At 40.0% G+C, this 26,621-nt stretch overlaps 1 protein-coding gene across 4 annotated transcripts in view; it reads left to right on the top strand.

Annotated features, from left to right (window-relative positions):
* Positions 1-26,621, top strand: part of LOC108708726 (protein mono-ADP-ribosyltransferase PARP4) — a 128,912-nt gene that overhangs the window by 59,724 nt on the left and 42,567 nt on the right. For 2 of the 4 annotated variants that reach the window (XM_041582676.1, XM_041582675.1), the window contains 15 exons: positions 1,020-1,103; positions 6,053-6,079; positions 10,520-10,540; positions 11,974-12,012; positions 13,383-13,403; positions 15,182-15,208; positions 16,203-16,229; positions 16,728-16,754; positions 17,765-17,791; positions 22,596-22,622; positions 23,668-23,697; positions 23,949-23,975; positions 25,027-25,056; positions 25,406-25,432; positions 25,867-25,893. In XM_041582676.1, the coding sequence (XP_041438610.1) occupies positions 1,020-1,103; positions 6,053-6,079; positions 10,520-10,540; positions 11,974-12,012; positions 13,383-13,403; positions 15,182-15,208; positions 16,203-16,229; positions 16,728-16,754; positions 17,765-17,791; positions 22,596-22,622; positions 23,668-23,697; positions 23,949-23,975; positions 25,027-25,056; positions 25,406-25,432; positions 25,867-25,893 (468 nt within the window). Of the gene's footprint in view, positions 1-1,019; positions 1,104-6,052; positions 6,080-7,155; positions 7,174-7,868; positions 7,887-10,519; positions 10,541-11,973; positions 12,013-13,382; positions 13,404-15,181; positions 15,209-16,202; positions 16,230-16,727; positions 16,755-17,764; positions 17,792-22,595; positions 22,623-23,667; positions 23,698-23,948; positions 23,976-25,026; positions 25,057-25,405; positions 25,433-25,866; positions 25,894-26,621 lie in introns of all 4 variants that reach the window. The other 2 variants (XM_041582673.1, XM_041582674.1) reach the window with 2 other exon arrangements.

Below are 26,621 nucleotides of genomic sequence, written 5' to 3'. Positions count from 1 at the left end.
ACACACACACAAGAGGCATAGGGCAGGCAAAATATGGCACACAAGGAGCATAGGGTAGACAGAGTTTGGCACACACTGGGAGCATAGGGAAGGTAGAACAGAGCAGGGGACATGGAAACCTATCAGGGCCACTCTAAAATGTACTACATACAGTTAAACAGTGCTGTGCCCCTTTAGCAGTTTGTATGAGTGTGAACAGGTGAACAATGTGGGCAGTTTCCGTCTGGGTCTCAGGTGTGAACAGTATAGGTCTTTAGGGGTGTGAACTGTAAAGGTGTGACAGGTGTGAACAATGCAGAGGGATTACAGTCTGAATTTGAGAATCAAACAATGCAGAGGCCAGTTAATCTCTGTAGTGATACCTTTTAAAGTTTATACATGGTAAGTAGACAAAGCAGGTAGACTTTCATGTGGAGGGGTCACACAAGGGGGGGGTCCCATGGGCCGCCAGTTGGACAGTCCTGCCCTAAAGGGTTTATTGAGCACAAGTGCAGTGTTCCAAGTACAATTTTAAGAAAAAGTTTACGTTTTTTTCCATAATTCTAACATCTTTGCAGCATTGAGGGGGTAGCTTTACAGCTGTAAATTAATGTTAGACAAATTAAATGGAACCTAATACATAACATTTTTCCCCCACCAGAGGTGGGGACTAGGAGAGAATGAGGTAAACAATACTTATGTCCCTAATAAACAATTTCTGCATTTATGTACACAATGAGAAAGCTGCAACACTCATAAGTGCGATTTTCTTAAAGAAATACAATAATTTCCTCCATCCAGATTGCGGGCTTTGTATGTAATAAGTGCCTTTTAAATGATAAAATAAGAAATGTTGTCACAACTCCAAAAGTACTGCAAAGTGGACACCCCCAGCATAGGAGATGGTGTGTGTTGAGCAGTCTCTTTGGCCTCCCCTCAAATTTTATTATGCAATACATGGTCAAAACGTAACCGTTTTTCATAAAAATTATAATTTGCATCATTTGACTCTCTATTGTTTTTTATGGCAACTCCTTTAGGCTGATGGCACACCAGACTGCTTTTCCGACTGCATAGAGGAACAGGCTGAGATGAAACTGATCCAAGATGGTTTACGCATCGCTGTAAGTAAAGTGCACTGTTGGGCTGGGAGTTGGCTTGTGTGCACATACATGTACAGTATAATGTTGTGTTCTGTGCTCAAGTCCACTCCAAGGGGCAGATTTACTAAAGGGAAAAGTTGCTAACGCTAGTGACTTTTCCCCAGCCTTGCCACCCACAGGTTACTATTCCACAAATTCACTAAAATGCGGATTTTACTGAACGTTACCTCTTTTGCCAGAGTTGACTTCGCCACCTCAGACCAGGCGAAGTGCATTAAAGTAGCTAGATCTTCCTCAATCTTCTATCACCTACATTATATTTTGTGAGCAGAAAATGCCTCAAAGTCCAAAAAACACTGGCGACTTTTCCCTTTTTACAAGAGTGGTAGCCTGCAAAAGTCCTAAAAATGTTTTTGTGTGTAACCAGTTTCCCCCATACATTTTCTAACATATGGAACATAAACTATACAGTGGGCTCGTGTGTAGGCTCAGTTCCCTGGACAGTGGAAATTGAATGTATTTGCTGCAGCACATAACATAAAGACATCCATTCAACTTCAATTTCCCGCCGTATGTAAATTAACCTGAGCACAAGACCTATAGCGAATTATCTACGAATGGAATTTCTTGCATTGCCGAAGTAACGTGCCCAGGACGAAACTGTGCATGTTAGTGAACTAGCGTCTGGGCAAAATTTTGCCTGGTGACGTGTTGCTATGGGTGAGAAACGGTCGCTGGCGAATTTTTGCCGGTTAGTAAATTTGACCCCATGTGTCTCCACACCTGCTGATTTCTGTCAGTATAGGCATAGAACTTCTTATATCGACTTTTTCTCCATCTGCATTTCTAAAAAGGGTAAAATAGAAAATTCTGACCAGGAAATAAAATTGTGTATGTAGCAATTTTTCTTTTTTCATATTCATTCCCTTTTTTATCAAGTCCCTTAAAAATTCTGTGTCAAGGTTATAATTCAGTTTTGCTATAAAAAAAGTGTCTACCAAGACAAGTTTAGAACATAGGGGTATATTTATAAAGAAGTGAAATTAGAGATCATCAGTCTGCTAGAGTGAAATACTGCCTCTCTCCATTCATATCTATGGGATTTTTAAAGGCGTATTTATCAAAGGCTGAACTTTCACCCATTGATAAATACGCCTTTAAAAATCCCATAGAAATGAATAGAGAAATGAACAGAGAGAGGCCTACCAGGCAGCAGAAAGGGATGACACCACCCCATCAGGCAGCACATAGAGATTACACCATCTGACAGGCAGCTCATAGGAACACCATCCTACTAGACAGCAAATAGGAATGACACCATCCACCAGGCAGCTCACTGGAATGCCATCCAAACAGGCAGCTCATGGGGATCCCATCCTACTATGAAGTACATAGATAACATCATCCCACCAGGTAGCAAATAGGGATGACACCATCCCACCAGGCAACTCGTAGGAACGCCATCTCATAAGGCAGCTCATAGGGATGACACCACCCCACCAAGCAATAACAGGAATGCCATCCCACCAGGCAGCTGATATGGCCACCATCCCTCCAGGTATCTCATAGGAAAACCATCCTACCAGGCAGCTCACAGAGACAACACCATCCTACCAGGCAGCTCATATGAAAACAACATCCTACCAGGCAGGTCTTGGAAAATAGAGGTGGCATCACTGGTAGGAGATCCCTGGTGAGATGTGTTTCTATGAACACCATCCCACCATGAAGTTTATTAGAACACCATCCTAGCATGTAGCGCACAGGAACACCATCCTACCAGACAGCATATAAAGATGGCACCATCCCACACTCGGGTCATAGGAACACAATACTACAACGCAGCACATAGAAATGGCATCATCCCACTAGGCAGCTCAAAGTAAAGCCATCAGACCAGACAGCTCATATGAGAACCATCCTACCAGGCAGCTCATAGTTACAAAAACATCCTATCAAGTAGCTCATATGAAAACCATCCTATCAGGCAGCTCATAGTGACAACGCCATCCTACCAGGCAGCTCATAAGAACACCATTTACCAAGCTGCTCATAGTGACAACAACATCCTATCAGGCAATTCATAGGAAAACCATCCTACCAGGCAGCTCACAGAGACAACACCATCCTACCAGACAGCTCATAGGAAAACCATCCTACCAGGCAGCTCACAGAGACAACTCCATCCTACCAGGTAGCTCATATGAAAACCACCCTACCAGACAGCTCATAGTGACAACAACATCCTCTCAGGCAGCTCATATGAAAACCATCCTACCAGGCAGCTCATAGTGATAACAGCATCCTATCAGGCAGCTCATAGGAAAACCATTCTACCAGGCAGCTCAGAGACACCATCCTACCAAGCAGCTCATATAAAAATCATCCTACCAGGCAGCACATAGTGACAACAACATCCTATCAGGCAGCTTATATGAAAACCATCCTACCAGGCAGCTCTTAGTGACAACAGTATCCTATCAGGCAGCTCATTTGAAAACCATCCTACCAGGCAGCTCATAGTGAAAACAGCATCCTATCAGGCAGCTCATATTAAAACCATCCTACCAGGCAGCTCATAGTGACAACAGCATAGTACCAAGCAGCTCATAGTGAAAACCATCCTACCAAGCAGTTCATATGAAAATCATCCTACCAGGCAGCTCATAGTGACAACAGCATCCTATCAGGCAGCTCATTTGAAAACCACCCTACCAGACAGCTCATAGTGACAACAACATCCTATCAGGCAGCTCATAGTGACAACACCATCCTACCAGGCAGCTCATAAGAACACCATTTACCAGGCTGCTCATAGTGACAACAACATTCCCTTTTTTATCAAGTTCCTTAAAAATTCTGTGTCAAGGTTATAATTCAGTTTTGCTACAAAAAAGTGTCTACCAAGACAAACTACACTTGACACGTTTCATGGCTATCGCCACTTAATCATAAGCAATCAATCTATTAATTCACGTCAAGAGGCACACCCCTTAAAACCATTAACCACTGCCATACTAGAAACATATCAACTACAAAAGTATACTAAATGACAGGCATACCCACCCCAAAATTATACACATATTAACCATTAATTCATAACTATATACTGTGTATATATAAAATCAAAATTTTTAAAAATGTATGGGATCTGTTTTCCGGAAACCCAATATCCAGAAAGATCAGAATTAATGGAAAAGCCATCTCCCATAGACTCGATTTTATCCAAATCATTTACATTTTAACACGGAAAGATTCATTATTCAGAAAACCTCTGGTCCCGAGCATTTGGATAACGGGTCCCATACCTATATTGATTAGTAATATTTTACATGGACTAAGTAAGTAAAAGGGAAAATGTTCACATTGACTCCAGGATAATACATTTAGAAATAGCATGTTAATTCCCAATCCCGATCGAATCCCCCATATATTTCTGTAATCTTAAAGTGATATATCCAAAAGGTTTCTATTTTAGATGTGTGTCTTGTCCCTATCACCCCGTTGCACATTACGTTTTGGACTAACAATAATCTGAAAAGTTATCTTGGACACACTATCGTGTTGCTCAATTATATGTTTAGCAACTGCCGTCTCCCCTCTCAACTGCTGACAGATGTTCTAAAAATGGAATCTCCTGCACAGTGTGATGTCTTACCTACGTATTGAACTGAACAAGAGCAAATTGCCAGATAACCCATTTTGACAGACAATTAAAATATTTTTTAATAATGTACTGTCTAACTGTACAAGTGCTATTAAAAAACAGAGGCAACCTTCAACATTGCACATGTTTTACATCTATTAGGGCCACACTTGTAGGTACCCTTATATCGTAACCAAGCTGGCTCTATATTCCGTTCTTTGGAATCATAGAGACTTGGGGATAACCACAATGCTAATGATTTCCCCTTTTGGAACACAAAAGAGGGAGATGTATCCCTTTTAAAGGGGGGTTTGTAGCAATACAACCTAATGCCTTAGAATGATTTGTTGTATAAAATGGGCATCTCTGGTATGTACTGTGAATTTAGACTGTTGTTCCTGCACTCCCTTTCCCGTGGGTTTATTCTTCTTCTTGTTGTATTTCAACAGTTTTGACCTGTCTCTCAAAACAGCCCTATCATAGGCAGACTTAATGTCCTTAACATCATGTTCCCGATCTACAAACCTATCTCAAAGTTCCATAGCCCTCTCTTGGAAGGCATCCATTTATGATACAGTGTTGTTTTTATTTTACACACTGAAAAAGTAACATCCAAAAACAATAACGTACTTTCATGCCCCTCTAGGTAAACTGCGTTCCGTCTGTGTGTAAGTGGTAATGATTCCAAATCTTTTTGTTCCAATTTATGAAATAGTTCTATATAATAACCCTTAGATTGTTCGGATTAATCGGTAGACTTGATCTGGATATTGTACATAATTCATCAAAATCAAAGAATGGCATTTCTCCATATCCACTTCCCCATGCAAATCGCTCGAATCCATCCCATTCAATGTGGAACTTGCAGTCAATTCTGAACTATTGGTATCGGCTTTTTGAAAAATGTCTCTTTAGTTTGATCAGTCATATAAAACGATTCAAGTCCAAACGTGTAGGGAAATGTATTACTATAACTATCTGATCCCTCATCTTTTGTTTATTTGGTATCCTTTATGGCGTGGCTGAGGCCAAAGATACACCATATTATTAATATAATCTTTTCCCTTTTCAAATTTTTAACCATGTACTTAAATTGTTTCACTTTCTCATGTATATGCTCCAATTGGATGTGGTCTGGTTCTAGCTGTTTTAAATTAACAATTTTTTCCTGCACTTTATTAAGATGATGCTTATCCCTTGTTAATATCAATTGCATAAGTCTCACTGAACAATCTGTTAGTAATCACAGCGCAACGTGACAGTGACCTATTTAAGTTGTTAAAATAATCTGTGAATTATATATTATAACCTTTATTTTTCCTAGGGTGACGCTCTACATTCTGCATCAGTGGTAAGTGCTGCTTAAAATATTTCACTTAGTCCCCATCCACGAAAAATCCACTGTCATTGCAGCCAAATGTTGCAACACCGCAAATTGCACCAGATGCGTCAGAACGAGTGCAAGTGGGTGTTTTTACGAATCATATGCAGGTTGCATTCAAAATTGCTGGATCGCAATTTGTTTACTGTTTGACACTTTTGATACTTTTGGCACAAGTTGACGCAACCTGCTGTGGGAACGCTGCACTTATTGCCATGTTGAGGGTCACAGTAGCTCAAGGCCTCATTTTGTCCATTTTAGTAAGACCTCAACTGGGCTTGCAGTTGTACGTTTTCCACCTAGATGCAGCATGGGGTAAGAACATTCTGACCACAACCTGCCCAAGTTCACAAACACAAGACAAAATATGTATGTATGTATGTATATTTTTATTTGTATAGTGCTCCTTGAGGGCAAAGCACTGTACAGCAAAACAATAAATTAGTAGTAACAAGCAAGGGGTCACTGCATTAATAAGTAACAATAAGTGCATTATTAGAAATACAATTCACATAAATATAAAATATAATTACAATACTAAATAAGTGCTCAGTCAGTGTCAAGGAGACAAAAGGATGGAGGACACTACCCTGTAGGTATTACAGTCTAAATGGGAGGGTAATTTAAAGACACAATTCGGAGGGGTTAAAGTGTTGTAGGTTACAGCAGGTGACACTGTCATATGTGTACAGGATTTTTTTACACATACGTTCAGCAGATCTTGTACAGGAACATAAGAATCTGGTTTGTGAATTCAGCCAGGGTCGTGGGTTTTGACCATGTGTACGCTTAGCCTGTAAAGGGGCAAATGAGCCAATGGTTGAGGATAGTATGTGATTATACTCACTTACCAGGGTATCAGGATCAGACATCTCCTTAAAGGAAGTGAGACTGGACCTGAAAGACTGAGCTAAGGCTGGGAGGTAAATGTCACGTTTATCCTGAACTTAGACAGTGGGGGAAGGAACAGGTGGGCAGGGAGAGTGCCCCTTGGACTTTATGTCAATAACATATATTTACACCTTATACCTTTTATTCTTTCCTAGTATGAAGGGGAAATAATGGTAAGTATAATATATATATATTGTCCCTGGCCTGTGACCTTGACTATGTTCCTGACTCCTGATTTTGTACTGCTCTACCTGATTGGTAGTGACCAGCCTGTCCCTCGACTATGCTCCTTGTTCCCTATTCTTCCTGCACACGTTTGGTTCCCTTGTTTGCCCAGAACTATCACCTTGGTCTTCTCACTATTAGCCAAAAATTTTTTACTACTCAACTGCTGCAGTCTATACAGGCCTGTCAAAAAAGGGCCAAGGTGCTGGAATATAGCCCCCAACTCCAAAGGGCACTCAGATCAAAAATTCAAAAATATATTTCCAGTCAATACTCAAAGTTAAAAAGATTACTCTTTATTTATCATAAATATTAAAAAATAGGCATACAGACCAATTGATGCTCCGCCTTACGCGTTTCGCACCCACAGGCACTTATTCATAGGCTTAGCCTGTAAAGGGGCAAATGAGCCAATGGTTGAGGATAGTATGTGATTATACTCACTTACCAGGGTATCAGGATCAGACATCTCCTTAAAGGAAGTGAGACTGGACCTGAAAGACTGAGCTAAGGCTGGGAGGTAAATGTCACGTTTATCCCGAACTTAGACAGTGGGGGAAGGAGCAGGTGGGCAGGGAGAGTGCCCCTTGGACTTTATGTCAATAACATATATTTACACCTTATACCTTTTATTCTTTCCTGGTATGAAGGGAAAATAATGGTAAGTATAATATATATATATTGTCCCTGGCCTGTGACCTTGACTATGTTCCTGACTCCTGATTTTGTACTGCTCTACCTGATTGGTAGTGACCAGCCTGTCCCTCGACTATGCTCCTTGTTCCCTATTCTTCCTGCACACGTTTGGTTCCCTTATTTGGCCAGAACTATCACCTTGGTCTTCTCACTATTAGACCTGGCGGCATCCGTGTAGCGGAGGTCTCCACCCAAAGCGAAAGGCGATTGTTATAGGCGACAGTGAGAGCCGAGGCCTTGGGGCTTGTTCTGGGTTTGGGATACCTTATGTAACAACTTTTCTTGCAAATTCCTGTAAAAAAAAGAACAACTAGTCATCTTTATCTCTATTCCTGCTGCCTTCTTTCTTAGGCTTTGCAAGGGAGCCGCACTCAGCACACTGCACTGTAGGCTAGGAACCAGTCAAAAGCTAGCCTGACCTGATAGGGAGCTGAAGCCTGTCTTTCCTTGTGTGACTGCAAGGCTGTGATTGGCTGTCCCCGTCCCACTGTGATTTTGGCAGGGACCATAATGACACCCCCACCCCCATTTGAAACACAGATATGGACTGTAGCAGAGATATGGGGAGATCCAGTAATGGGGCCATTTATAAAGATAGTGATAATTTTTAGCCCAGATGAAACCAGCCCCATATAGTATTCATTATTGCCAGTAGATTCAGGGGGGTTTCAATTATGTTATTTGTCTCCTCTCCTTTAAGCCATCACAGAACTACAGTATGTATCTTTTTCCTGATCTTTACATTATTTTTATTATATTTCTTCTCATGCTCTGTAACTCCACCACCCCTCGCAGCCCAGTCCGACCATGGCATTTAGTAAAAAGTGACACATTGAGTTCAACCTTTGATAATGTGCTAGAATTTCATTATGGGGGACTTCAAATTTACATATACCCTATTGTGTAAGGTACATGCTAGTCAAACACTGATCTGAGATACCACTGGGTAGGGGGTGGGCATGCCAGGTAAAGGGGAGATACCATGTTAGCCAGTCACAGGGTAAAACTTTTGAAAACATAAAAAAAGTTGAGTAAAGGTGATACCTTATTGACTATAAGCACACTTCATCTTTTTCACCAGCATTGGAAATTTTTTTTTCCAAAAATCTGCACATTAACATCTTGTACGCTTTCTTTTTTCCTAGGCTGTAATGGTTCCACCATTTGTAATTGCTTCTTGTAGCCTGTCAAGCTGAGCTCATACACCCCTCACTTCTACTTCTCAATTCTACTTTAACTCATTAAGATATTCTACTTTAACTCATGCTAAGATATCTATATGAAGTAGAATAAATGTTTTTTTTACACCAGAAATTACATATTCACTTAATAGGATAAGTACATGAATGTAAAATTGATGACAGTGCTATCCTAAGCTCTTTTGCAATTTACATAGATTTTTCTTAATTCCAAAAAATAAAGGGATACATGTACTGTTACTATAAATGAATTTTTTTTAAACATTGCCACCTACTGGTCAGTTTCCGACCATGAAATAGTTGAGGACGTTGTCAGGAGCAAGAAGGAGGGCTGGTCTGATGTTCTTCTGGTTAGTAGAGATGTGAGAAGAGGTATCTGAAGTCTCTAATGTTTTTTCTAACCAGAATACATCAGACCAGCCGTGGAATGGTTTTTCTTTCAACCAACATATTTTATTTATCCTTTCAACATGCTTTTTCCCTGAACTTGAGACTCTGTTTTTTCCAAAAAATCCCTGTAACTTTCCCTTGCCTTTACTCTTTTTTGCTGTACAAATCGCTTGATCACTGCTGTTCTGCCTTCGAGCTTCGCCGATTCACTTAACTCTCTATTTTTTTCCAACTTTTCCTTACACTCTTTAAGGGAATTATGGACATTTTGTACCTTTTTGTGCTGATGTACAAACTCTTATACACAGCAACTCGATAGTGCCCTGCTTCCATAACCAACAGTCTATAGAGAGGGCAGTTACTGACTTGCATAAGATCACTGAAAATGACTACCGGGGGTCACATGAACTAAGGAACATATTCGACATGCCAGTGCCCCATATTTTATCTAAAGGAATTGTTCAGTGTAAAAATAAAAACTGGGTAAATAGATAGGCTGTGCAAAATAAAAAATGTTTCTAATATAGTTAGTTGGCCAAAAATGTAATGTATAAAGGCTGGAGTGACTAGATGTCTAACATAATAGCAAGAACACTACTACTCTTGGTTTCCACTGACTGGTTACCAGGCAGTAACCAATCAGAGACTTGAGAGGGGGCACATGGGTCATAACTGTTGCTTATGAATCTGAGCTAAATGCTGTGGATCAATTGCAAACTCACTGAACAGTTATGTCCCATGTGGCTCCCCTTCAAGTCACTGACTAACTCAGAGTTAGAGAGCTGAAAAGCAGGAAGTTGTGTTGTGTTCTGTTATGTTACACATCCAGTCACTGCAGCCTTTATACATTACATTTTTGGCTAACTAACTATATTAGAACATTTTTTATTTTGCACTTACAATTTATTTACCCAGTTTTTAATTGTACACAGAACTGTTCCTTTAAGGTCTACATTTCAAACCATGGGTGAAATAACATCTTGTACCCTTATTTGTTCTTATTTTGTAGACTCCAAAGTCTTCATCTGTGGTAAGTTTTCCTTGTAGCATATCAAGCTGAGGTACTTTCTCTCTCTCTTTAACATGAACATCCATACATCATTCTAACAATAAGATAGCTGTGTAATGAAGAATAAATACTATCTACAAACTATGCATCCAGGTCCATGCCTGCAGAGGGCTACAACATTTGAAAGTGAGCAAAGGGCCCAGGACTGGATGAGGTTCAGTGGTGTAACTAGATATTACTGGACCCCTCAGTAAATTGTTTTTCAGGCCCCCAAAATGTCTAACCATTGACCTTTTTACCAATATTTTTTGATATTGTAGATGGTACTAAATGGGCTTAGTTCTGCGATTGGCAAATCTTTTTACTTACATTTCGATAATTCCTTGATGTCTGAGAGATGGGTGAATTATTAATGTGGTGCTATTCAAAAAGTGATCCTGTTGTCAGGATGAAAACTATAAATATTTTGTTTGACATCATTGATAGGAGACCCTTGAGAAAGGGTTATAAGGAATAAGATACAGGTATGGGATCTGTTATCCAGAGACCCATTATCCAGAAAGCTCCAAATTACGGAAAGGCCATATCCCATAGGTTGAATTTTATCCAAAGGATCCAAATTTTTAAAAATCATTTCCTTTTCCTCTGTAGTAATAAAACAGTACATTGTACTTGATCCCAACTAAGACATAATTAGTCCTTATTGGAAGCAAAACCAGCATATAGGGTTTATTTAATTTTACATTAATTTCTAGTAGACTTAAGGTATGAAAATCCAAAAAACAAAATGATCTGTTATCTGGAAAACCCCAGGTCCTGAGGATTCTGGATAATAGGTTCTATACCTGTACTTCAATACATTACAAATCACAATACCTATACTGTGAATTTTACCAGCATGGTTTTATGTGTAATAGATCCTGCCAGACAAATTTAATTGCCTTGTATGAGGAGGTGAGCAGGAACCTTGACTCTGAGATGGTAGTGTATGTGATCTATTTAGACTTTGTAAAGCATTTGGTACAGTACCACACATAAGGTTACTGGTTAAATTAAGGATTACTTGGATAGAGAACTGGTTGAAGAAGGATTACAAAGAATGGTGATACATGGAACATTGTCTAACTAGACCAGTATTATAAGTGGAGTACTGCAGGGTTCTGTCCTTGGCCCTTTGCTTTTAATGTGTTTATTGATGACCTGGACATGGGCATTGTAAGTACTCTCTCTATTTTTGCTGATGATACTAAATTGTCTAAAACTATAGGCAGAAAACTGACACACCAGCAGACTGCCAAATGAGATTCAGTGTTGACAAGTGCAAGGTTATGCTCTTTGGTAGACATAACATAAATGCAAGTTATACACTAAATGGTAGTGTGTTGGTGGACTTTGTGGTTTTGTTTTTTCTTTTACAACCCAGATTAACTATGAAACTGTTTATATTTTCCTAGTTTGATATGCCATCGCGTTTGGAACACCAGCTGCAACAAGTAAGGAATCTTTATATTATTTTACTCTGATTTACTTTCCAGTCTGGTCTTTAGTTTACTTTGTAGACATCTGTATTCTTTCGACAGGGATCACTGTTATTTAATTGTTTAATATGGTTTCGTTTTTAAAGGAACAGTAGCACCAAAGATGTGGCAAAAATGTGCTGTTGCTCTAAAAATGATAAAACTGGTGTGTTTGCTTCAGAAACACAACTATAGCTTATACAAACAAGATACCGTGTAGCCATGGAGGAAGCCATTCAAGCACAGGACACAGTAGATAACATACACACAAGAACTTGATGCGGATCGCTGATCGGAACAATCCAGGAGATGGTGTAATATCAATCCGGCTTTATTTCAACCCTTAAAATAACATGGAACGGAGGGGTATGTGAATCTCTCTAACGCGTTTCGTGCCTACATCCTTGGCACTTCATTAGAGTGACTCTGATGAAGTGCCAAGGATGTAGGCACGAAACCCGTTAGCGAGATTCACATACCCCTCTGTTCCATGTTATTTTAATCGTTGAAATAAAGCCGGATTGATATTACACCGGCTCCTGGATTGTTCCGATCAGCGGTCCGCAGCGAGTTCTTGTGTGTATGTTGAAGCCAGTTGGAAGTGACTGGCGTATTGCGAGAGCAGCGGTAGGCTGGGAGACGGGACGCACTGGGTGAGCTCCGCCATTACCGCATTGCTACCAATACAGTAGATAACAGACAAGTTCTGAGGAATCCCATTGTATACTACAGAGCTAATCTGTTATCTGCTGTGTATCCTGTGCCTTTTCTCAGCTTTGAATGAGTGCCCCCATGGCTACACAGCAGCTTGTTTATTTAAACTACTGTAGAGTTTCTGAAGCAAACACACCAGCTTTACCAGTGCCGCACAGGACATTATATTTTCATTACTTCAAAAGACTTTTATTTTTTGGTGTTACTGTTGCTTTAAGACTTATATATTTGTTTTCTTTACCTTTCCTTACACTGTCCAGGAGAATTAAGGATGTTTTTTTATTAATGTTTGATAGTGATGAGTGACACTACCCTGTTTCGCTTTGCTGAACAATCCACAAAACAGTGGTTGTTTTTTTCTTGCACCATATGCATTGGAGTGAACTGGCATGTTTATTTTTGGCTAAACAAAAAGCATGGCTAATGTTCTAGCACAGATTCACAAAAACATAGCCACTCACGAAAAGCAGTATTACTTTATCTGAACTGCTGGTTCTGACTCTCGAAGCATTGTAGCGGAAGGCAGCAACCACAATGCCTTATAATCATTTGCCTTGTTATTTCGATTTTATTTATTTACATGTGTTGTGATTTTTTTTTAATCCTTCATTTTCCTTTTTCTCTACTTTCAGAGACGACCGCCCGGAGCCCCAGTGAGTGCACTTTATTTTGTATCACCCTGAGGGAGTCATTGACTCTTTACTCTACAGGAGAAATAAGGACACTTTTCAAAATCAGCCAAACCTTTTTATTTGCTAAGAATTGTTCGGATACAGCAGCTCTTTTATGATCACATTTTTTCCCACTAACCATTTCACTACCTATTAATGCAAATCACCCAGTCACTGCTGTTCTACCTCTGAGCAATTTTGACTTTAATCTGTGTATTTACACTCTTGCTTGCACTCTCCAGGAGAATTATAGGACATTTTTCCATGCTTAACAATTGTTTTCTATTTGGCATTAAGCTGCTGTATAAATTTTCTTACAGAGCAGTCCTGACAGGTTTCCTACCGTTGCCTAACTCCCTGCATAGTAACTAGGATGTTATTGGAGAACACAAAAATGCTTTAGGGGTCATTTGATCAGGTGCTGCCCAGCTTCCATGCTTGTAACCCCTCCACTCTACAGAGAGGGCAGTAACTGACTTATATAATTGGTGTCACAAAAGGGAGGCATATTCCAGTCCATACCTGCAGGGGGGGCTGTAGGTTTTCTTTAGCTCTGGATTTAATATAATAGAGACTATGAATTACATCTTGTATTGTGTGTTCTTTCCCAGTGTGAATTGTTATCAAGACCATCCCGAGAAAGTGTACTTTATGGTATTTCTCAATTATTTGCTTTCTGATCTGGTCTTTAATTTAAGCATCTGAATTTCAGCCCCATTGTTTTGTACAGGTATGGGAGCTGTTTTCTGGATTATGGATTTTTCCGTAAATTTGGATCTTAATACCTTAAATCTACTAGAAAATCATGTAAACATTAAATAAACCCAATAGGCTGGTTTTGCCTGTAATAAGGATTAATTATATTTTAGTTTGGATCAAGTACAAGATACTCTTTATTAATACAGCCGCCAAATTCTCCGGAACCTCTCTGCCACATTGTAAGCTTTATGCAAGGATTGACTGTGGGCTCTGCTTGCAAATACCTCCACGTTGCCAACGTCTGTTTCACCTTCATTGGCTTCATCAGGGCACACCACAATGTGGCATAGAGGAATTAGGAGGTTCCAGTCGATTGGGTTGTGCTGGTGATCTCCTAAGCGATATGTGGATCGGTATGTGTCTATGTATGTGGGGACTGTTTGGTGAATCCATAGGCATCGTCCAAGACACTAATTATCAACTATTTCCACCTCAATAGTACCAGAAGATGAGAATTTGCTCTAGTCTTCTTTAATAAGGAACAAGACTGGTACTTTATAAATCCTCTTTCTGCCGAAAAAAATGTCACATCTTTCCAGTCCTGGACGCTAATCATACATAGTAACTAGGATGTTATTGGAGAACACAAAAATGCTTTAGGGGTCATTTGATCAGTTATCTATTGCCCCCTATGAGCGCTTTGTCTTCTTGAATAAGTCCAGATGTGGATGTAGGATATTTGCCTTACAAGAAGCGGGCTCACATGCGACCTCCTTGTTTTTAACGGTCTATGAAATTAATCTGAACTGCCATTTATGAACTGGGACATTAATGATTTGTACATGATGAATTGGGAAGTGCAATATAATTATTAGTTTACATTGTACAATATGAAATTGTGTGTGTGATAACTTGTCTATGTCATATATAATTGATTCAGTGTTTATTAAAAGCAATAAAAGATAATAATTTAGAAGTGTAAGTACCGAGTGCAAATAATGAAATACTTGAATTTTATACAATTTGTTATAGCTTGTATCTTATTTACTGTCTTTTTCTAGCGTATCATGCAAAGGCGTCAGTGCGTGGTAAGTGCAATTGGAAGTATTTCCCCAGATTTTCTATCCCTTTACAAACGTTTCTGTTCCCTTTGCCGTTTTCTGTGTGCTCATCAATGTTTTCATAATTGCCAGTGGTAGATAGGAAGATTTGCATCAGTTGTTATATTTCATGCAAATGAATGCAGCTTGCCCATCTCAGCTGGCCTCTGTGTTGCATTGGAACATAGACCCTATATTTGCCTATTTATCAAAGTTTTACTGATCAGTAATGATATTTACAAGTTGCTCTAACGTTTCTGAACTGTTTGGATGTAACAAATCGTTTTGCACAATTGGGTGATTCAACGTATTGCCCAAATCCTGTCACCCTGAATGGACTTGGACAGGGAATAGTGCTCAGTGCTGCTGCCATAGGAAAATATATTAATTTTATCAATCTAGTGCATTAATATGGAATTAAAGATTAGAAATATTTCAGGGTGTTTCTTGAATTTCCTGAGTCCATTCACATGCAGCCCACTTGGGAGCAATGGTAGGTGTAGCAACTACACACTACGATATTCCCGAGGAGGGTCCCCATGATCTTGCTGCCCATTTTCTTTTTTGGTTTCACTAAGTTTTGGTGCTGCAGGTCCCCATCTCCTGACACAGCTTTACAACAGTATTTCTCCAAGATAGTGTGGGCCTGTCTACTTTAGGAGGTCCCAGCCAAGCAATTCTTTATTGGTTTGAATCAGCAACTACAACTCTGTCTGCAATAATAATTGCTTATAGAATAGATATCCAAGCTGATATAAAGTTCACAGTCCTTAGAGCACCACATGTTCTTAACTATTAGTTCCGTTAGCCAGCACCCACTTGTCCAGCATCCAGGAATGGCTAAATATTTTAATTGCTAATGCCTGAATCACTCAGTTGCCTTCTGTATAGTCACAAGTTGCCAATCCAGGTCCATAAAACATACCTTGTAGGGTACAAACAAATAGTCTTTAAATAACTTGTATATTTCATTCTAATCTAGATTTCAACTGTTACAAAAGCATCTCCAGTAAGTAGAGTTTACACTATTTCACTCAGATATCCTGTCTGCCATTTGAAGATTTAGATAATCGCTTGTTTCCTTAAAAAATGCAGTGATTATGAGGCTAGATATTTTATTATGTATCTACACTGCTTAAATGTGTATTAAATTTTTTCTGAATTTCTGGATGCGGGCTCACATGCGACCTCCTTGTTTTTAACGGTCTATGAAATCAATTTGAACTGCCATTTATGAACTGGGACATTATGATGTTTACATTATGAATTGGGGAGTGCAATATAATTATTAGTTAACATTGTACAATATGAAATTGTGTGTGTTTGTGTGATGACGATGAACTGGTCTATATAATATATAATCGATCCAGTGTTTATTAAATGACTAGGGAAGCTCAAGCAATAAAAGCTAATAATTTAGAAGTGTAACTACCGAGTGCAAATAATGAGATACTTGAATTTTATACAATTTGTTATAGCTTGTATCTTATTTATTGCCTTTTTCTAGAGTATCATGCAAATGCATCAGTGCGTGGTAAGTACAATTAGAAGTATTTTCCCAGATTTTCTATCCCTTTACAAACGTTTCTGTTCCCTTTGCCGTTTTTTTAAATTTCTGTGTGCTCAACATGTTTTCATAATTGCCAGTGGGAGATATGAAGATTTGCATCAGTGGTTATATTTCATGCAAATGAATGCAACGTGCCCATCTCAGCTGGCCTCTGTGTTGCATTGGAACATAGACCCTATAGGTGCCTATTTATCAAAGTTTTACTGACCAGTAATGATAGTTACAAGTTGCTGTAACGTTTCTGACCTGTTTGGATGTAACAAATCATTTTGCACACTTGGGTGATTCAACGTATTGCCCAAATCCTGCCTCCCTGAATGGACTTGGACAGGGAATAGTGCTCAGTGCTGCTGCCATAGGAAAATATATTAATTTTATCAATCTAGTGCATAAATATGGAATTAAAGATTAGAAATATTTCAGGGTGTTTCTTGAATTTCATGAGTCCATTCACATGCAGCCCACTTGGGAGCAATGGTAGGTGTAGCAACTACACACTACGATATTCCCGAGGAGGGTCCCCATGATCTTGCTGCCCATTTTCTTTTTTGGTTACACTAAGTTTTGGTGCTGCAGGTCCCCATCTCCTGACACAGCTTTACAACGGTATTTCTCCAAGATAGTGTGGGCCTGTCTTCTTTAGGAGGTCCCAGCCAAGCAATTCCTTATTGGTTTAAATCAGAAACTTCACCTGTGTCTGCAATAATTCCCAGCATTCTTGTTGGTCACGCAGCCTCCGTCATGTCCCGGATTTGCCCAACAGCCAAGCATTGATGGATACTTAAACTCCAGCTGTAGGAAGCTCACATGGAAAAGAGAGTGAATTGCTACCTATAGACACTTGCTAATAGATTATACATTGCTTATCTAAGTCCATGTAAAGTACAGTAGGAGCAGTGGGATTAAGAGGCATTGGGCTTTGTGCTGAAAACAGTCTTTGACTAACAACCTGTACATTTCATTATGTTCTCTAGAGTTCTGATGTTTCGAAAGCAGCTGCAGTAAGTACAGTTGACACTATTGCACTCAGATACCCTGTCTGTCTGTACAGATTTCAGTCATTTCAGTAATGGGTTCATAAGGTTTTGTTAGGGCAGTGACATTTGCTCCCCGAAAGCAGATTGATTGTGAGGCTAATTTTTTTAATTATGTATCTTCAATACTAAAACATATATTTTATTATTTTCTGAATTTCTGGATGCAGCTCCAGTAAGTGCAATTAATAGTTTTCTACTGAAAGTGCTCCTAAGACGTGCCCCCAGCCATCACCACTTACCCCATGCAAGTAGCTCCCCTGCTTCTGGGGTGCAGGGCTGTCTGAACCCCCTTACTTCCGGAGCACTAGGCACTAGGTGTGCAGGAAATTTTGCCTGTTGTGTAAATCTATGAGCACCATGTCCCCTGTTCTTTGTAGGTAGAAACAAGGGATGACCATTTTGCACGATCCTGTGTGTGTCCATGTGTGTGTGTGGGGGGGGGTGACGAAGGGCGGCATCTGGGTGCCCTTAGAAGTCCGGCATTGTCCATCAGTATCCCTTAGAGTGCCACATGTTCTCACTTGTACCAAGATTGAATCACTAAGTCTGTAGAGACAAAACTTAAGTTGCTGATCCAAATCGATTGTAGGGTACATTGCAGTGTTGCTTGGCTGTAGGCTTTATGGCTAAAAAAACCTATGTATAACAACTTTTATTCCATTCTGGTATAAAGATATAAAGTAAGTGGAAGTTGCAATAATTTATGTTGATATTGTGTGTTTGTGTTGTTGATCAGGTAAGTGTTTCATTGTGTGTTTGTGTTATTGATCAGGTAAGTGTTTCATTTTGATATTTATGTAGCACCCAGAAATGGGACTTTTATTCTTATACAGGTATGGGATCCATAGAAAAATGTAGAACTAATAAACATGAATGCTCTAAACATATAAACCCCACTTTTCCACTTTAAAAAAGGCCATGCAGGCCTGAAAAGTCGTGTTTGTTCGAGATTTGAGCCAGGAATCCAATAAAGGCTTTTATTATTCAACAAGATTATGGTGCTGTGATTTTGCTATCGACATATTCAGCCAGTTGGAGTGGACAACTCTGCATGTGCACCTCTTTATCTCAATACGGTTGGGTGAGTGCTGACCAATTGTTCTAGTTTCGCCTTCTGTATAGACATAAGTTGCCAATCCAGGTCCAAAAAGGGTACCTTGTAGGGTACAAACAAAGTATTTAAATAACAACTTGTGTGGGGGCGCATGCGCGCACAGACCAAGATGGCTGCCTACTAAGTTAGCTCTGCACCAGCCTCGCAGTTTAAAGCTTTCGGACACTACAATTGGTCCCATTACGGTCCACAACTGACACAGGTACCAGGGGAAACATTTGTCTATAGGCATGGCCAGTCAGCCAAAAAAGTGAGTAGAAGGAGAACTAAGAACTCTTCTTCCCCGATCACGGAGACACGCCCAGTCACAGATTTTCTGGGTCATCTGCAGAAACACCTTCAATGGCCTCTCGAAGCAGCCTTTTTGGGAACCAGACCTCAGCCGCTTCGGATCCAGGGGAAACCTCGCTACCCTCCGATGAGGTACTGTTGGGAAAGTTTTAAGTATTGCAGAAGGAATGAGACGCAACTGCTAACAAAATTACTACTGATCTCACTAAACAAGTAGGTGAAATAGGCCAGCGTATTAATGACGTGGAAGCTAAAATTGATGACATTATTACTGTAATAGACTCCCATGAAGAAGACATTATTTCTCTCCAAACTCAGAAACGCTGGAACGGCGCTAGAAAGGATAGAGGATGCAGACAAAAGATCACGTTGCAATAATCTGCGGATACGTGGCTTACCGGAATCCACAGTAGATCTCCAGCAAGCGATCACTGAACTTCTCCAAGGACTTCTTCCCCGTGCGGAATTACAGTTTACTGGCCTTCCTGGCAGCGGCCAGTGTGGCTACTTGGGTCTGATGGTAATGTAAACGTAATATTACATCTCTTGGTGGGTCATCAGGTCTCCTTGGCCTCAGGGCATGGTGGACCTATCCATCTCTACCTGCATCTCGATAGAGATGGATAGGTCCACCATGCCCTGAGGCCAAGGAGACCTGATGACCCACCAAGAGATGTAATATTACGTTTACATTACCATCAGACCCAAGTAGCCACACTGGCCGCTGCCAGGAAGGCCAGTAAACTGTAATTCCGCACGTATACCAAGTTTACATGGATTTATCCCCAACTACACTCCAGAAACGCCGGAATTTGGCACCCAACACAAAGGTACTACAGCAGCGTAAAATTGTCTGCAGGTGGCTATTTCCATTTGGTTTAACATTCTCCTATTATAACAAGCAATTTACGATTACTTCTCCAGAGGATGGTCTGGACACTCTGGTAAAGCTAGGATTTCAGGATGCACCCTTGAGAGATCTTTTGCCTTCAAGTGGATCCCAAAGGAAAAAATTAAGTCCATTATTGGAAAAGGTATAGTATCAACGATAACTGCAAGCTGGACAATGTTTCCCCCCATAGGAAGTGAGTTCTCTAATGCCTCCTGTGGCTGGTCCAGGTGGGTTTGCTAAGGAAGACTCGTCCCAGGCAGCATACAGGCAAATTTGGTTAAACTATTATTGTTTTTTGTTCAGTTGCATATTGTGTATCACATTAAAGCTCTGGTCTATATAGGGGATAAGCCCGGTCACTGTTGTATCATTTTATGCACCGAACACAGACCAACTACAGTTCCTATCTGTATTGTAACCCTATGGCCTTAGTATACATGATGGGATTTTCATACAATGTTTTCCCTGTACATAGGGGTACCAGGCAGGGGTGCCCACTGTCTCCAATCTTGTTTAATTTAGCGATTGAACCCCTAGCTCTGGCAATAAGATCTAATCCAGATATCTCAGGGATAGAAACGTCAGACAGTCCACCCATCATAAGGTCAGCCTATTTGCTGATGACTTAACATTAATTCTTCCAAATTTATATAGTGGAGTGGACACATTTGGTACCATGTCAGGTCTTAGAATTAACCACAGCAAAACAGAAGCTCTAAACCTTTTTCTCTTACACCAGGAGGTCAAATTGTTACAACTTAACCTTGAATTTTGTTGGCAGCCACGCTATATATCAATCAATTTATTTTACTACAAAGCTGGCCAACTTTCACAGATCTTAGCACTTCACACAACAGTAGATAGTTCCCACTGTACTTTCACTACCATTCCAGCCATCAGTATTTCTTTTGTGTTCCACTAAGATTAGACCTAAAACAGGGAGCATTTGTTTACAACACACCTTTAAAATATGGGACTTGGTTATCCCATTTCCCTCCAGGCCTACACCGTATTCCCTTGAAGTGGTGGATTGAACAGAACATTACTACAACTGAACAATTAATGTCATTATCAGGCCCATATACCCTCCAGGAACTAATCGACAAACATAATGTCCCTCAGAGGGAACGTTTTAGAACATGTCAAATTTTGCACTACGTACAAACCTTATGGGACTCCTCTAAAGGAGCACACCAAACCCAAACCTTTTTTGACTTTTGGTGTTGTAAAGCTTCCAAAACTCGATTCTGTATAGTAATTTTTTTAAAATAACTGATAGTTAATAAATATTTTATGTAGAAGTGTGGCAAAATGGCATGAACTAGGAGATCCTCCAGGAATGTTTCCCTTCTAGAAGCTAACTACATGTATAAGGTTTTGTTTAGGTGGTACTTGGTCCCAGCTCATATAGCACAATTTATACCTACGGCAAATGACAGATGCTTTAGAGGTTGTGGCCACAGAGGGATTATGTACCACGTCTGGTGGCAATGTCCCATAGCCCAAAGATACTGGACCAGGATATATAATATGATCTTCTCAATTTTTTATATTTCAGTAACCTAAACATCCAAGTACAGCTCTGTTGTGTAAAAAACCAGACACATTAACTTCCAGTCAATTTCAGTTATTTCTCTCTATAATGACCGCTGCAAAACAGATCATAGCAAGAGCATGAAAAACAAAACCAATTCCCTTTGATGCTACTAAACATAAAATAGATTGGATTATGGTTCAAGAGAAGCTGTCCAGTGTGCTGTTGGACTCCCATCAAAAATTCCTACGGTTTGGACCCCCTGGTTAGAATATCGGTATGGAACAGATGGTCCCATAGCGTTTTAAGCATTTAATCTAGGGATGCACCGAATCCACTTTTTTGGATTCGGCCGAACCCCCGAATCCTTCATGAAAGATTCGGCCGAATACCGAACCGAATCCGAACCCTAATTTGCATATGTAAATATGGGAAGGGGAAGATATTTTTTACTTCCTTGTTTTCTGACAAAAAGTCACGCAATTTCCCTCCCAACCCGTTATTTGCATATGCAAATTAGGATTCGGATTCGGTTCGCATGGGCAGAAGGATTCGGTCGAATCCGAATCCTGCTGAAAAAGGCCGAATACCGTATCCTGGATTCGGTGCATCCCTAATTTAGTCAGTTACCTCAAAATACCCCTCTAGCGTGAGAAATTAATGCAGTATAAGGTACTAGGCCTTGTCAATCTGTTATGTTTGAAGTGTTAACTGATGTATTTGGAAACATTTTTTTGGGCTATATGTTCATTATGATATGTTATTATAACTGTAACTGAAATAAACATGAAAATAATGGTAATTTAAAACTTTATTGTGAAAGAATAATATAACAGACAACAACATTATTTATTACATTGTGTTTACAATTGTTTATACAACAATAAAAAAAAGATTGGAATATAAATAACAACTTGTATATTTCATTCTGATCTAGATTTCAAGTGTTTCAGAAGCATCTCCAGTAAGTTACACTATAGATACCCTGTCTGTCATTTGAAGATTTAGATAATGGCTTGTTCCCTAAAAAGTGCAGTGATTATGAGGCTAGATATTTTATTATGTAAATCTAAAATGCTTAAATGTGTATTAAATTGTTTTCTGAATTTCTGGATGCAGCTCCAGTAAGTGCATTTTAGAGTATTTTACTGAAAGCGCCACACCGGTATCTCCCCCTGCTCCCTCGTTGTGCTGCTTCTGGGGCTGAACCCTCCCCACTGTTGAACCCTAGGCACATGCCTCTGCTGCCGACCAATAGTTTCTGGCCTCAAATCATAATACTCTGCAGCTAATATTATTATTTGACACCACATATTCTGTTGTGGGCAGGTTCTATTTTGTTGTTTTTATGTTGGACACACATTCTACTAAATTTGCAGGAGCCAACCAGTCTTGGTAAGCAGTGAGCTAATAACTTGGTTCAAGGGCCCCTTCTAACTAAGTTGCCTGAAATACATTAACAGCATGGGCAAGCAAAAAAAAAAAAAAAAGATAAAGTTCTATATTAGGGGAATGTAATACTTCCCAGGGGCAGCAATCTGCTGGCCATTCTCAGCTTGGGTTGTCAACTGCATCACTGTGCATGGGTGCTGCACCCCAATTCTCCTGTCCAATCTCTACAAGGGTAATCCTTCCTTCCCTTCTAAAAAAATAATAGCCTTTGTGTCTTCTACCCCTGAGCTCTATGTGACTGTATCATGTGGCCATTTGCAGCCTCCTAATATCCCCAACTGATCAACCAGCATCCTTAGTGTACCTCATGTTCTTGCCCTTTAGTTTTATTAGCCAGCACCCACTTGCCCAGCATCTAAGAATGGCTTAAAAGTTTAGTTGCTGATGCAGGAGACTCACTTGTACCAAGACTGAATCATGCAGTTGCCTTCTGTATAGAAACAATTGTAGTTGCTGATCCAGGTCCATGTAAAGTACCTTGTAGGGCAATATTACAGAATTACTGAGCTCTTGGCTTTGTGGCTAAACACTGTATAATAACATTCATTCCATTCTAGACTTTCAGCTTTGGAACTGCAGGACTTGCAGTAAGTGGAATTTACTTTATCTCATGCTGATATTGTCTGTTTGTCCTGCTGTCACCTAGTTGTTGGGTCAGTGACAGAAACAGCGCAGATTATGAGGCCAATTTGTTACTGATATGTAATTAGGAAAGCATATAAGAGATAACAAGAAGCCGCAGCCAAGTGTCTATAGGAGCAGTGGGGATTACCAGGCATTTGGATCTGTGCTCAAAACAATCTTTGAATAACAACTTTTATATTTTATTCTGATATAGCGTTCTGCTGTTTCAGAAGCAGTTCGGGTAAGTACAATTTACACTATTGCACTCAGATACCCTGTCTGTACAGATCTCAGTCATTTCAGCAGTCGGTTGATTAGGGTTTATTAGGGCTGTGAATGATGTTTGCTTCCTGAAAGCAGATTAATTGTGAGGCTAGATTTTTTTATCATGTATCTACACTGCTAAAACAAATGTTTCATTATTTTCTGAACTTCTGGATGCAGCTCCACTAAGTGCAATTTATAGTACAGTATTTTACATAAAGCACCCAAGACATGCCCCGGCCCATCACCACTTGCCAGTAACCCCAAACAGGGGTAATCCTTCCTTCCCCTCTAAAGATTAGTAGCCCTGATGCCGCCTCCTCCTGTGCTAAGTTTGACTGCATCACACAGATACTCTGATGCCTCCTAATATCCCAACTGATCAACCAGCAATGCTGTCACATATTGTGTGTTTGAATAAAGCCGTTTTTTAAAGCAATAAGTAGCGACTCTGTTGGATGATTCAGCCAGCGCTATACTACGGGTCACAAGGATTGATCAACCAGCAGGCCCAGATTTGTGGAAAGACCACAAAGGGCCAGGCCTAGGGTGGCACAGATTAACGGGTCACATGCTGTTGAGCAACACCTGAAGCTTTTTTACATCTGGAACACTAAGCATTAGGTGCGCAGATAATTTTACCTGTTATGTGAATTTATGCACACCCAGTCCCCTGCTCTTCGGAGGTAGAAACAAAGGATGCCCATTTTGCATGATCCTGTGTGTGGGGGTGATGGAGGATGGCCTCTGGGTGCCCTTAGAAGAAATCCAGAGCTCTCAACCAGTATCCCATAGAACACCACAGGTTCCTGCTCTTTAGTTTTATTAACTGGCACCCACTTGCCCAGAACACAAGAATGGCTGAATAATTGAATAACTTTTGCAGGAGACTCATTTGTACCAAGATTGGGTCTGTATAGGCAGAAGTTGCTGATCCAATCTCATGTAAAGTACCTTGTAAGGTACATTACAGTGTTATTAGGCTGTAGGCTTTATGGCTATGTATAACAACTTACATTCCATTCTAGACTTTCAGCTCTGGAACTGCAGGATTTAAAGTAAGTGGAAGTTACAGTATTTCATGTTGATATTGTGTGTTTGTCCCATTGCTGTCCAGTTGCTACAGTAGGTCAGTGACAGAAAGCAAATAAGGGAAAACAAGACACAGCAACCAAGCCTCTGTGTTGTGAGGAATGCCTAGCATAGCTCTAGTCTAGAGAAACACTTCCACACATAAAAATTATCCAAAATCTCACTGTATTGTTCCCAATAAGTATTGGCTGAAAGCACTAACACAGGCACCTGTCAGGCAATTATCACCTGGGAACACTCACTGCCTATTGTGCTCTGGGCTTTGTGATCTAAACAAACTTTGAATCACAATTTGTATATTTCATTTTATTCTAGAGTTTTCACATGAAGGCTGTTGCTCAGGTAAGTGTTTCATTTTGATATTTATGTACTGTAAGTGAATTTAGCACCTGGAAATTTGACTTATATTGTTATACAGGTACGGGATCCATAGAAAAATGTAGAACTATTAAACATGAATGTGCTAAACATATAAACCCCACACAAGGAGGAGAGAGGGTGAATGAACTTCTATAGACAATTTCTTATAGAATAGAAATGTAATATCCAAGTCCATATAAAGTTCAAAGTCCTTAGATCACCACCCTTTAGTTCTGTTAGCCAGCACCCACTTGTCCAGCATCCAGGAATGGCTGAATATTTTAATTGCTAATGCCTGAATCACTCAGTTGCCTTCTATATAGACACACGTTGCTGATCCAGGTCCATAAAGGGTGCCTTGTAGGGTATAAACAAACAATCTTAAATAACAACTTGTATATTTCATTCTGGTCTAGAGTAATGCCCTTTCGTCAGCGGCTACAGTAAGTACAATTTACATACTTTTATTCGCATACCCTGTCTGTCTGTCCAGTTTTTGATAATGGCTTGTTTGGTCAGTGACTTTTGCCCCCTGAAAGCAGATTGGTTATGAGTCTAGATTTTTATTATGTATCTTCACTGCTAAAACATGTATTTAATTATGTTCCGAGTTTCTAGATGCAGCTCCAGTAAGTGCTATTTATAGGGTGTCAGCACTAACCTCACGCAGGTATCTCCCCTGCTCTCTTTTTGTGCTACTTTTGGAGAGTGCATGGCTGGAGTTAGAAAAGCCAGCAGACGTATGTCCCAAGCATCTCCCCACTGTTACACCCTAGTCACATGCCTCTGCTGCTGACCAATAGTACCCGCCTCAAATCGTGATGACTTAAAGGAGAAGGAAAGGTACCAAAGCAGTTTATTGTCAATAGATTAGCTACACTAGTGCACGCTATAACACTGTATTTATTCTGTAGAATGCTTTACCATACCTGAGTAAACAGCTCTAGAAGCTCACTGTTTGTTTAGGATAGCAGCTGCCATATTAACTTGGTCTGATATCACTTCCTGCCTGAGTTTCCCTGCTCAGTTATAGCTCTGGGCTCAGATAACAGCAGGATGGGGAGGAGTGAGGGGGAGAGGAGCAAACTGAGCATGCTCAAGCCCTAGCCCTGGAGGTTAAAGATGAAAACAGGAAGTCTGATACAGAAGCCCATGTATACACAACAGAAGG

This window comes from Xenopus laevis, chromosome 2L (genome assembly GCF_017654675.1).
Source record: "Xenopus laevis strain J_2021 chromosome 2L, Xenopus_laevis_v10.1, whole genome shotgun sequence".
Taxonomy (NCBI): Eukaryota; Metazoa; Chordata; class Amphibia; order Anura; family Pipidae; genus Xenopus; species Xenopus laevis.
The sequence above is the reverse complement of the archived record's forward strand: the minus strand, read 5'-3'. Positions and strand labels throughout refer to the sequence as shown.